Source organism: Hemibagrus wyckioides, linkage group LG19 (assembly GCF_019097595.1).
Source record: "Hemibagrus wyckioides isolate EC202008001 linkage group LG19, SWU_Hwy_1.0, whole genome shotgun sequence".
Lineage (NCBI taxonomy): Eukaryota > Metazoa > Chordata > Actinopteri > Siluriformes > Bagridae > Hemibagrus > Hemibagrus wyckioides.
This window is the reverse complement of record NC_080728.1, coordinates 7,488,880-7,502,500: the sequence shown is the minus strand read 5'-3', so window position 1 is coordinate 7,502,500 and position 13,621 is coordinate 7,488,880. Positions and strand designations below refer to the sequence as shown.

Sequence of the window (13,621 nt, the reverse complement as noted above, 5' to 3'; positions counted from 1 at the left end):
TTAAAGCACAACTTTCCCATCTTTATAGTGCACCGAAGCCAGTATTTCATTATCAGCTCTTAAATAACATAGGCACCGGCACCTTTTGGCTTTAAATATAAATAGTATATAAATATATAAATATGTGTAGTGTGCTGCGTTTTCAGAATGCAGTCTGCGAGTTCGGGGCGTGTTTATTTTATTTTTGATTGACACTCGGGATCATGGTTAATCCCCCCTGCTTCACTCCAGCCCTTTTATTTTATTTATTAAATTTTTTTTTCATAACTCATTTCTCGGAGCGCGAGATGCGGGACCGTGATGGTTGCCTGGGAAACGGTGATAGCGCCCAAAGCCCATTTCCATGTCTGCTATATGCGCGCGCGCCAGGGGCCGTTATTTCGAGCGCCTAGCTCCCGTTTTCTTTCTTTTCTTTTTTTTTGCAACAGAGGTCGTCACAAAGTCATCCAGCCAACACAGCGCACACTTATGATGTCTCTCTCTCTCTCTCTCTCTCTCCCTCTCTCTCCCTCTCTCTCTCCTTTCTTTTTTCTCTCCCCCACAAACCTGCAGGAGCGCGCGCAACATCAGCATCCTTCTGATGACGTCCATCTCGCGCGAGGATGAACTGGCCCTTTATGATCCAAGGAGCTTGGGTGCCACCACCCCCCTCTTTCAGAGGACTGCGCATAGCACGTTGGTGTTACGCGACAAAGCTCCACGATGAGGAATGTTTATCTCTGATTTTGGGTTCCATGCAGTAATGACCCTTATGTGTGTATTTATTCGTGCATCTGTGCGTTTGAGCTTTAATTAATCTCTTCATTTACACAAAGACACACTGAGGCACAGTTAGTCACCTGTTTGGCGTCTTTACAAGAAAAGAAACCAGCTTGTTTTAGCTACACTAATGGCATGAATTATTCGAAACGATTCTAAACAACTCTTTCTGCATTGCCTGCTGAATAATTCGTTTCTGTTTGTTCTCTTTTTTTCTCTCAGCAGGAGAGAAGGAAAGTTTGTTCTGTGTGCAATAAGGGCAGATAGAGAGGCTTCATTAGTGCCTTTGGTTCGGTAATAAGCTCTATCTTCTCTGTGCACCTTCACAAAGTTTGCGCGTGAAGCCTGTGAGGCTGATTACATATTAAACGTATTGAATATATAAAAATAGGAGCGCAGTGTTCAGGCTATTGATCGGGCTATCCAAACATTTCAACTCTCTCTCTCTCTCTCTCTCTCTCTCTCTCTCTCTCTTAATTGCACACGAAGCTCCAGGCTGAAACGGGTGAGGAAAAAAAAAAAAACTAAATTAAATAAATATTCTAATTAGAAACGATTTGCTTTATATTTTTTGCTTTGCACCCGGTCCGTAATTGCTTTTCAAGCTCTTCGTTTCAAAACAATTGATAAAGAAGTGCAGAGAGATTGGGCCTGAAGAGCTGCACAACACCACCCAGGCTAAATATAATGAACATAAATAATTACATGAATGAATAATTATAGGAATAGACTCGGGGCATCACTGTAAAAAATCTTTCTTTCGGATGATAACGCTGATGCTTCTCCAACGGGTTTTGATTTCAAAGAGTAGACAGAGAGGAAAAGGAAAACTTCACATGGCTCATAACTCCTGAAGTCATTTGATAATGAAAGCAATTAAAACAACATTAAACCATTATATCAGAGCGACTGAGATTTTCCCCCTCTACCAATGTCAGGATCAAAAGTTGTTTGAAATTCTGTCATTTTATATACAGCTTATATTTATGCGTAATTCATGTAAAAAAAATCCCACCAAATTTCTCCACTGATGCCGCATGTAGCAGATTGATGAATAAACCCTGGAAGGCCTGTAGATTCTGTGTTTTTTCCCTTTCTATACACATCACATAGGCGTGTAATGTAACCGAAAGGGGGCGTTAGATAATGTTCAACTAAAATAAAATATAAATTTATTTATATTTCATCATTTATTCATTTATCTAACATCATAATATGATGAAAACTTAAGAGATTGAATGTGTAATATATATTGATGTCTGAATTAGGGGTATCCAAAGAATCAAATCAATCAATTAATCAAACAAGCATAAACTTTTTTATTGACACATTCTCATATATTTTATAGATATTTTTTTATAGATATGTAATTAGATGAAATTGACTCCAAAATTAATGACTTTCATTTTCAGGCCTGGAATTAAAAAAAAAAATCTAAAAACATTTATTAAATGTGAACAGTGTGAACAGTTTTTATCTTAATATTTGGGATCATTTTTGTCTATTTCACATGTAGCCTTGCAGCAAAAGGAGGGAAAGTGTTACAGACATCCATTAGAGGAGTACTTCCAGTCTGTCTCTATCAGTCCCAGTCACTCAGTTCACATTTTATAGTATTTCCTGTGCCACAAAAAACATAATCATGAGCACTCTACTAGGTTCAATGTGCTTGCTAGAGTCTGTGTAACAAACATAACAGTGAAGGACTACACATTACAGAGCCCGATTCAGGCAATTAGAGCATTTGCAAGGCTGTAGAATAAAGCAATAAGATAAATAATCAATAGAGCTATGCGTTGCTCAATACATCGTTAGTTTCTATTGTGGTTTGAGCTTGGGTCAAATTTCATAAGCCTTATTGAAATAAGCAGATGCAACAACTGTGTTTTAACGCTGTATAACAAAAGGGGTGAGTTTTTCAAACCCGAACAACTGTTGCTTCATAAAACAAAAACTTGGATCATTTCATGTTAGATCAGATATGTGGATGACGAGAAGCTAGCATGTTCTAGACTAATAGAAAAAGAGCAAGTTAGTGTGAAACATTAGAGCATTTGGGATTAGTGTGTAAGCTTGACTATGAGAACACAAAGATAAAATCTTTTTTTTTTTTATTGTAAATCGTTTTATTTTTATCCTGTCACAATATTTGTCTTTTTTGTAATTATTAGTAGTAATATTTTTATTTGATCAGCTCATGTTTCTTTCAGCTTTCACCTAAAAACAGCATCTTGTTGCAACTTGAAAACAAGTATAATGATCACTTTGTCACTAAATCACCCACCACTGTAACGTGATGCAAATGAACCTATTAGATTTATAATCTTCTTCAGTCACTGATGAAGTGATGAGGGAAGGAACTGCAGGCTTTTATCTCTCCTCACCTTCAGAGTATAAAGACCTTGGAGACCTTGACCCCTGTTCACCTTTGACCTTTGCTTTGGACCTACCACACATTGAAGTTCACCATCAATGCTGCCTAGACTGCTAACACACACACACACACACACACACACACATACACAGCGAGAGAGAGAAATAGAGAGACTCTCTCTCTTTTTATATTGTGTTACGCTGAGACAAATCATGTGCTTACTTGGTAATTGAACTCAGTGGTGTGTAAGACTCTCGATCCGAAACACTTTCATTATAAATTAGGCTGTCCATCTAAAACAAACAGAAAACCCTGACGGCATGCCTAGTAACAGCTCACCTGCCTAGTCAGAACTTCACTTCTTTAGCATAATATTTAAAGGTAAATAATGAGCAGAGAACTTGTATTATAAAATACTTATATATATAGAAACGAATGCAATGCTATACAGTGATGATGATGATGATGTACAGATTTATACAGAAGCTCACACTGGCATTCACTTACATCTAAGCTGTGATGATAAATCAGTGTAAAGGTTTACAACAAGAAACCCATCATCTCATGTGGTACAGAATCATTTTAAACTCTTTTAATGAATTAAATATAATCAAAATGAGAAAAACATGACACGTCAGGGGTCACTCCAATCTGCTGCATGGTGTGGCATCCTGCTGGTTTAATTATTTATAAGTTGTTTGTATGTTTATTTCCTAAATCGTATTCAGTATTTAAAAGCAAAGTTATGTGATTGAGGATCTATTTGAATTTCATTGTCAAGATTGTATGTGACCTACAATATGAAATGAAAGGCAGGTATTCCTGCTGATTAAAAAGATAAGGGTGTTTTGGTTTCTTGACTCGATTATTTTCACCATTCACATGAGGACTTGGTGTCTGTACGATTGGACGAGAATGCCTGGTTACATAACACACAATATTTTAAATGGTGCTTGACTTATAGCTGGTGTCAGACTTCAGAAGACTGATGTGTTTACATTATTGAGCTCCTTTTTGAATAGCTGTGCACTTAAAAGGGTCATGCGTGTAGTACTTACAGGCCTTGTGCGTTCTCGTGACCGTGTGTGTGTGTGTGTGTGTTCTGCATCCCAGGCTCTGATCAGGGAGCGAGGGCACGGCCTTCCTATCTCCTGTTTTAATGAGCACTGCTATGGGTACTGCTGTGCATGTGGAAGACATTTCTTATCGCGTGGAAACAAAAAAAGAACGAGCATAAAAGCTGCACTTCGCTTTGATTTGTCCAATCATGCGGCGACCATCTGATTCAGACATCTACATCTGTGTGCGATTAACGAGAACGACAGGTAACAGGCATATTTAACAAGATATTAAAGACGACGCAGAGCTGGAAGCGGCCAAGTGCGGGCCAGGGCAAAGTGTGTGATCAGCGGAGGAAACAGGAGAGGCTGAGCATCAGGTGAACTGGAACACTTAAGAGCTACAGCGTGTAATTTAAACACACACATGGGCCCTGGCATGGCCACAAAGGCTAGGATTTTACTCCACAGGAGATAAAGTTAAAGGGCAATGTGGTTTTGTTCCTACTGCAGAAACTCTGTCATTCTGCATGGAAAATAAAAAAAAAATGCCAAACCCATTTAAGGGCATTTTCTCCTGCGAGCATGCATGTTAAAGAAAAACTTGGAATGAGCGCAGCACCTGGAGCGGGACGCTTCACGCTTACAGGAAATTCAGATCGTCGGGGGTCTTTGGGGATTGATGCTGACAAAAACGTGCTGAAGCTGTCACACGTGGTTACTTTAGACGGGTGTGGGGTTTCATACAGAGCAGTCGGAAAATAAAATAAAAAATGAAATATTACTGAAATAAAAACAATACGATAATTGAATAAAAAAAAACCCTGAATAAAAAAATAAATAACTAACCATCATCACTGCCAATTATTATTATTTATTTTATTATTATTATTATTATTAATCTCATTTCCCTGCAAGATAACTGCTCAGTGGTGAAGTGGTAGCATGTGGCTAAGGATCTGTGCGAGAAGTGACAGAGAGCCGCCCTGAAGCGAAACCCTTAACCCTGAACTGCTCAGCTTTCTTTGGATTGGATTCTGCATCACTTTCAAGTCACTTCGGATGAAAATGTCTGCCAAAATAGCGAATGCCAACGTGGTACCTCCTAAAAGAGCATGAATTTGCAATCACTGTGAGAGAATTACATTTTTTTTTTGAATCCCAGCTCTCCTCCATCACACTTCCCATGAGCGTGTGTGTGTGTGTGTGAGAGAGAGAGAGAGAGAGACAGACGGAGAGAGAGAGAGAGCTAAATAAACTCTGCTGCTACTTGAAGCCACTACATGAGCACCATTAACCGTGTATACGTGAGCTAAGAGACGTGTTTGATTGACAGGAGAGAGAGAGAAACCCCATGGTTCTCACGCACAGAGCCGGGACTCCAGATTATAGAACCTGCTTCATGATCTCTTGCAGAAGAAACTCTAACCAAACCGCACCGGCTATGTAGTTTTGTATAAATTATAAACCTGTAAATGATCCTAAGCATACGTTTATATATTTTGTAATTTGTTTTTTAAATCTTGTAAAATGTATACAAAAGTAATGACCACCCACTGTGGAAAAAACAGCTTTTAATTGAATCCATAATAAAAGGAAACTGCACTTCCAGTCTAAATAAATCAGAACAATATTTAAAAAGGCTGACTAATGTACAGACTTATTATTTTTTTTGCCTTTTTCAGCGATGTGATCCCGATGAGTCAGCGTCCGGCTGAAAAAACTTGGATGAGGATGTGTAACCTCAACGCGCGCACACACACACACACACACACACACACACACACACACACACACACACCTACTGAACAGTCGCTGGCTTCCGTACAAAGATCATATACACATACCATAGGGTGATTGACATAAAAAAATTAACATATAGACTTTTGAAAATTTCATTTTTAAAAAATACATAAATGACTACAGAGACTTTGATTAAAAGGAAGAGAGAAGAGGTGTCCAAGTTGAAACCACAGCAGGGAGAGAAACGGGACTGAAATGAAGTGTGGTATGAGCAGAAAGGCAAGGAGAGAGAGAGAGAGAGAGAGAGAGAGAGAGAGAGAAAGAGAGGAGATGGTGATGATGATGATCAGTGCGCTTTACGTTTCCTCTTTTTCGTTTTTTTGTCTTTTTTCTTGCCAGAACACTTCACACAGAACCAGGACTGATCCTCCGGGGGAGCCGCTAAGAGTCCTACACAGGGCCTGAAAAGCAAAGAGAGACAGAGAGTGAGAGTGAGAGTGAGAGAGAGAGAGAGAGAGAGAGAGAGAGAAGTGTGATCCACAACCTGTACTGTATTGCATGTACCCCAAAAACTTGAATGTATTTCGATTAATGTGAAGCCTCTATGCAGAAAAGATAAAGGATAATGATTAAATTGATCTTTAACTGGAGAAATCTGAAAAAGCGGGCATATGAAAGTACAACTGTTATGAAGTGCATGTGAAATATACATCATGATAAACTGTGTATCACTGTAATTAAAGATATTTCCTGTTGAGAAGCTGACTTTCTATAAGCAATATGATTAAACCTGGTCTTTACACTTTTATTACTGATACACGCAGTCTGCCCAGACAGGAACACACTGTTTTCGTTTGTTTGTAATTTAACACCATGCCAGCTATTTTTATGGCACAAAATAAGATAAATAAAAAATAAAATAGGAGAGAAAGGGAAAAAAAAAAAAATGTAAAACTAAATCTCTAAATCTAAAACTAAATCTGGCCTCACTTCATTAAAATCTTTTCAAATAAGTAACCGAATTACAAATACAAGCCCTAGAGGAGTTAAAACCATCAAATCCATAAAAAAAATATGGCTCAAAAATGATTTTGGTATAAGGGACATAAAGGAGGGTCTGAAGGGGAAGAGCATGGAGACACAACAACTTCAAACATTTATATATTAAAAAATAAATAAAAGAATATATTAAAAGTGATCATATCCTACTCTGTGCTTTTATTACTGAATGTCTGTAAAAGACCAAAAGCACAACATTTTTTCAAATACATTTAATCCATGTCAAAATGTTTGCTCACACAGAGATTCAGTGATCATGTGATAGCATTAAGCTGACATGATGTTGGACAGAATGTAGGTATTATGGTCACTAGCTTAACACCCTCCTCATACATGTGCCAGCGAAGCGATCTATCCATCCTCTGCAACTGCTATATGTTTCTCATATCCCATGTCCTTTCCCCTTCAGTGAATTGTCTTCTTGGTAAGGTGAGTTTAAGTCACACTCGGTCTTTAGAAAGGTAAATTTCTCAGCTTTTACTGTGTTAAAAAATGTGTGTGCACATATTAAACATAAGCTTTACCTATTAGCTAGTTAACCTTTGAAGCTCCTGTGGAAAAATAATAAAGCAGACCTCAGACATATTTGTTAATGGACTATATATAAAATATGTATATTTTGGTCATGCCAATAAATCGAATCAAACTATGAAAGCTGAGCTGAAACTGGTGTAGCTGTCTTAAGACTCTCTGATATGAAGTATAATATAAAAATGACTACTGTTGTGAGTCATTGTAAAATCATCTAACTTTGCTTGCTGCAATGATGCTGATTATTAAGCTTCATTTAAAACTGAGAATGACTTGTTCCAAGAACGTGGGTCTGATACCTTCTTAAAAGCTCAAATACACAGATTCAGGACTGTTTTTCATTTAAAAAACATTTACAAATGCAATCAAAGGCCTTACTTAATAACCTTACTTAATTAGTTAAATAAAAAAACAGGAAAGTTGTTAGATGCACATTATAGCTAGAAGCTTTGCTATTTTCTTATAGAGAAACTCCTGTGTATAAAACATACTGGTGAAACTGAGAACCAACAGCAGGCTTCACAGGAGGAAGTGATCCTTTCTCACAAGCTTATACGCATGCTAACTAGATTTTGTGATGGGGTTGTGTTGTCATTCTTACCAGTGGTACCAGTCATCGCACTCATCACAGCCGATCATAGGACTGCCATCATCAGGTTTATTACAGCCGGGGCAGATCCAGATCTTATTACCCCACTCATCACGAATCTGTGGGATACACACAAAGCTTAGCAACACAAAAAATCAAAACAAAAACAACAACAAAATAATATAATCCATACGACATAGTTATCAAACAAACTATTCAGTTATTTTTATTGTTGGAACTATGAGTAAACTGTGTATAAAAATAATTACTGCATTATTAAGAGTTAATGTAAAAGGTAAAAAACTGGTAGTAAAACTATAGGACATCTATTGTAGATAAGTAATGAGAGGAACATAAACTAATCAGGAGGAAGAGGAGTTCATCTCAGGACGTAACCACATTCCAAAAAACACCTATACTACCAGTACACACACATGCATGCAAGTCATCATGGCTATGAAAGTTCTAAAACTCTTTTAATCGTTTCACTGTGAAGACGACGGCGAGCCTCACCACGTAAGCGCTGACCGTCTCCGTGACTACGCTGCAGCCGCGAGCTTTAGCCTGGCTGGCTGGGGCCTGAAACACCGGAGGCGGAGGAGGTGGCACCAACACAGGCGGTGGGAGAGGTGCCGGGACAACGGGAGGTGGCACTGGGGGAAGAGGGGCAGTAGGAGAACGCATCCGAGCACCGGGACCGGAGCGTGACACCGGAGTCCGAGGAGGCGGTGGGGTAGGTTCCAAGTCAGGAGTTACCTTACTGATGACACTGAGAGAAAGATGAAGAGAGATATTACATTATGGCTCAGAAATATTTAGTTCAGAAATGTGTAAAAGATCATGTTTCCCCCAAAAATCAGTACAGAAAATAAGGCTTTTTTCCCCACTCACTGTGAAAGTATTACTGTTTGATTGAAAATGATGTAATGACAAAGCTTGATTTTATATGGTTTTTGTTGTCATATGGAACTTTTTTAAATTTTATATTTCAAATGGACCTCAGTGGCATGGATTGAAGACAACAATTTTTTTGTTTGTTTAAAAAGAAAACCCCAGACTTTTGACCTTTAACTAACTCACTGTAGGATGCATTCGAAATGTAATGGTGTCATTTCCACTGAATTTGAATATCAAATGTTTCATATCATGTGTAATTCAAATTCTATTCAGTCCCTTGACGTGCTAAAGCAGCATTATATTCCAGTAACAGTGCTCTCAACCTGGACATGTGAGTTTCTGCACACTCTACACAGCACTCAGCTAGTTGTGGTGCCTTTTATATCAAACAAATTTGTCATATATTCGAGTTAAAGATGACTCAGTATTAACATTTTCCTGTAAAATAAACAACAGTAGTTCTGGGTAATGAGCTCAGATTGTATATAATGGAAATAATGAAAGAAAATACACTCCTCATCCAGTTTGTGTGTTATATGATGCAAGGTTAATCTCAGCGCAAGTAATCCTGCCTGACCCCCCGCTGTTGCCAGGCAACAGTGTGATTGACAAGGCCAGTGAGTGCAGGCAACCCCGGTCACTGTGGTTTTGACCCTGAGAGGGGTGTGCCAAGCGGCCGGCTCGGGTTACACGCACAGGCGCATGGTCATTATTTATGTCTTATCTGAATGACACCTTGAAGGTACATGCACACACGCATGCACAAACACACTCTCTGTTGTGCACGCACTTCAGTGACAGCTCTCCCTCAGATGCTGTGAGGTATGGGCTGATCAGGAAGTGACCTCATGGCTCCCTCATGACTCTCAGAGGTCAAAGGTCAGGGGCATCAGCGCTACCTCGGGCATCAATGGAGCCAGTGTTGGGGCTTTAATTGTATGCCACAAAACACAAATTCACACAGACACCGCACTCACTCAGTTACCATAACCAACCAAGGGTAGGGATGTCAGATATCTTTTACATCTTTTTAGTTTGGAAAATATTCTGTATCCTAAGAGCTTCTGCAGACAGAACAGATATTAGCAGTAGAGCTACTATATGCGTTCTCATGACGAGAACCAGGAAAGATGAAAACTGTACTTTATTCCTAGCTGAAATATTTTATTTTAATACATTATATTTTAATGTATAAATAAACATGTAAGAAAATATATAATACAAACGTAGGCCAAATCCCAAATGACTTTATTTGGTGAATTTAGATCATATATATTTTAGTGTGTGTGTGTATATATATATTATATATATATATATATATATATATTATTAAAAAGTTATGATAATGTGTGTTATTATAATGTGTGTTTTGATGAAATACCACACACACAAATCCAAAACATAAGCAATGTTGAAGACTTTGTTCCTATGTAACAGTTGCTATCAAAGCGAGAGAGGAAGAGAGAGAGAGAGACACAGAGAGAAAGGCCAGTTGATTATGTTCAGAGACCAGAGTACAGGTGCAAGAGAGAAGCACAATACAGCAAAACGACAAAGACATAATACCCGATCACACACACTCACAGAATAAAGGCCTTCCTGTCGTCACACACACGAGCACACGTTAATGTTTCCTGTCTTGCATGGTGGTGGAACAGTGAGGATGAGGGAGGAAGACTAAAGCAAAGTCTAAACACACTCAAACCATGTCAACATGTTCACTCACTCACACACACACGCACGCGCACGCACACACACACACCTTACCTGTAGCCTGCCTATGTGTATGTTAAAGAGTGGGGGGTTAAGTGGTGTGAACACTGGGACTATTGATAGGAGTGTGCAGCAGGAGGTGTGTGTGTGCGCGTCTCACACAAAAACCATGGGCCGTCTGGGACTGGTCACATGACCCACCGGTTGAAACACACACCTGCATGCAGACACGCAGTCTCTGACCACACAAGGAGCACCGTTTGTGTGTGTGTGTGTGTGTGTGTGTGTGTGTGTGCGCATCTTACATTTTGTCCTGTCCGGCTCCAACTTTCAGCTTTAGTCTGGGTATGACGGGAGACTGCGGAACCACAGGGGCTTCAACCTGAGAGCGAAAGGGAGAGAGGGAGAGGGAGGGAGAGAGAGAGAGAGAGAGAGAGAGAGAGAACAAAAGCAAAAGATAAAAGGAGAGAGGGGGATAGAGAGATAGGGGCAGCAAAGAGAAATAGAGAGAATGATCAAAAGAGATCACAGAAAGAGAGAGAGAGAGATGAAGAGAGAAATAGCAAACGAGAAAAATGTAGACAGAGGGAAGATAAAGTGAGAGAAGTAGAGAGAATGATCAAAAGGAGAGAGAGAGAGAGAGAGAGAGAGAGAGAGAGAGAGAGAGAGAGAGAGAGAGAGCATTGTAGTATTAATAAAGCATCATCTTATACATGGAAATATCCTCCACTGATGCACACTGATTCATACATCACTTTTCTTAATCTAAAGAAATTTAGTACTTAAATGCAAAATTAATAAACCTGTTTATTTGATTGTCCCCCTAAGCACCTATGTCATGCCCTAGATATCAAACTGTACACCATCTGAGATCATCATCATCCACAATAACCACAACAACCACCGTGTCCAGTAAGTGACATGTGGACAGTGCTCTTCACTTCAACACAAATAAAGATGAATTAATTTAATGAGCAGCTCAAGACAAACTCCAACAAAGAGATAGAGAGTAGAACTGAAGGAAGATAAGAAAGCTGTAGAAAAATATAAAAAGCTGGAACAAGCAAAAACTCGGCAGGGTTTATGGCAAGCGAGGAGCTGTATATGTGTGTGTGTGGGAGAACCCCTGCTGTTGCACTAATCGTTTAGCACAGAAACACGTCTTTTCTCCTTTTAACGGTTTTGTTTTTATTGTCATGCTGTGCATTTATGACAAAAAGCCTTTCTGAATTTGGACAGACTCCCCCCACCCCTTCAGCTGTATCCCGCCTTTATCCATCTCTCTCATCCTTTCTCTTTAGCAGAAAGTGAGGATCAGCAGAATTGGGAGAATGTTTGGCAGGTTGCATCGTTCTGAGAGAAGGAAGGCTAGTTGTTGTGCGCTAACAAACGCGCTTTGCAAAAAGCTAGGACGCGCAAGCGCAAAGGCAAGTGGGGTTTGATCTTTTCTTTTCTCCTCTCCCCTGGATCCTAAGTCACTTTATAACCTGACCATCACATATCTTTTTCACTTGATCATGTGGAAAATAACCGGCATCCCGGATAATCTCCATACACAGAGGACACGCTGAGCTCAGGCTACGCGAGGGCTGCAACTCTAAACTACTATAAATGATTTATCCACAGTTTGTACTCCGTTTGATTGGTGCGCTTCTTAAGTTAACCGGGGAATCAAAAGGACACGCTAAAGATATCAGTGCACTTGTACTCATAGATATACATGTTACTACTGCCAGAACTAATCTCACTGTTCAGATGCTATTTACATTTTTAATATCACCTGCAAATTTAAAGTCCACTGAGATGGTCAAAACACTTCTTTAAAACGTAAGATTATTGATAAGTCTAAGTCGAATAAAGATTATATCTGAATGCCAATTCATGCTGAAACAAAATGCCCTTATGGCATACTGCCATTTTAAATTTTATAACATTACGTAGCTTGACATATAAAATCCATCTGGGGCTCAACATAACTATATTGGTAGAGGCATACATAAATATGAAAAACCCCAGTGTGCTAAAGTGCTGAGTATGTTCATGTGGATCTTGACCCAGATGTGGTTTTCTACTGTTTTCTGCTATCCGCTCAAGGCTTTTGAAGTGTTGAGATGCTTTTCTGCTTACCATGCTTGTAAAGAGTGATTGTTACAGTTACTCTAGCCATCCTTTCAGCTTACACCAGTTTGGTCGTTCTCAGTTCCCAGCTGCTGCTCAATAGATGTGTTTTCTGCACCTTTCTGTATAAACCTCAAAAACTGATGTGTGTGAAAATCCACTGAGATCAAACAAAAGTCACGGAGATACATTAACTCCTAATTAAGTGTAATAATTGTCATATATCTCAAAGTATAAGACTTTGTGCAGGGGGAAAAGTGAACCCAAGGCTATAGGGGACACTCTGAGCTTTTCTTTGTCACCTATTTCAGCTTTGAATATTTATATCTATGCTAGCAGCTACACATCATCAAGGGGAAAAAAAGTTTGAAATTAGGAAGCAGACGTAGATGAATTGGAGATTACATCAGTCTGCGCTCACTTTGGCTTGAAGACATTCATGTCTCTCCGGAAAGGGCCGCAGGGAACGGGCTTTCTTCACATACGCACTTCCATCCTACTCACACACACGTGTTTTGGCCTCCCAAAGGAGGAGGAGTTGAGGCCCTGTCCCTACACGATAAGGCGTGTGTGTGTGCGTGCGTGCGAGTGTGTTTAAGGACACACATTCAGGGTCACCCTCAATGGCAGGTTCAGATAGTGCTATCTGCTTATGTTAATTAGTCTTTAAGTGGCTCGCAATGTCTTTCTCCCCAAAAGTGCCCCGTCCTACTTAACCTGCCCCGTATCGCGATCAGTCCAGCTCTTCAAACGCTCGTGCTTTGGTTCAACACATACACA

At 39.5% G+C, this 13,621-nt stretch overlaps 1 protein-coding gene across 1 annotated transcript in view; it reads right to left on the bottom strand.

Annotated features, from left to right (window-relative positions):
* Positions 1-5,774: 5,774 nt before the first annotated feature.
* Positions 5,775-13,621, bottom strand: part of taf3 (TAF3 RNA polymerase II, TATA box binding protein (TBP)-associated facto) — a 58,058-nt gene continuing 50,211 nt past the window's right edge. Inside the window, exons 4-7 of the mRNA XM_058417277.1 lie at positions 11,029-11,105; positions 8,627-8,882; positions 8,126-8,232; positions 5,775-6,395 (exon numbers count right to left, since the gene is read on the bottom strand). Coding sequence (XP_058273260.1) covers positions 6,281-6,395; positions 8,126-8,232; positions 8,627-8,882; positions 11,029-11,105 — 555 coding nt within the window. The 3' untranslated portion in view covers positions 5,775-6,280. The remainder of the gene's footprint in view (positions 6,396-8,125; positions 8,233-8,626; positions 8,883-11,028; positions 11,106-13,621) is intronic.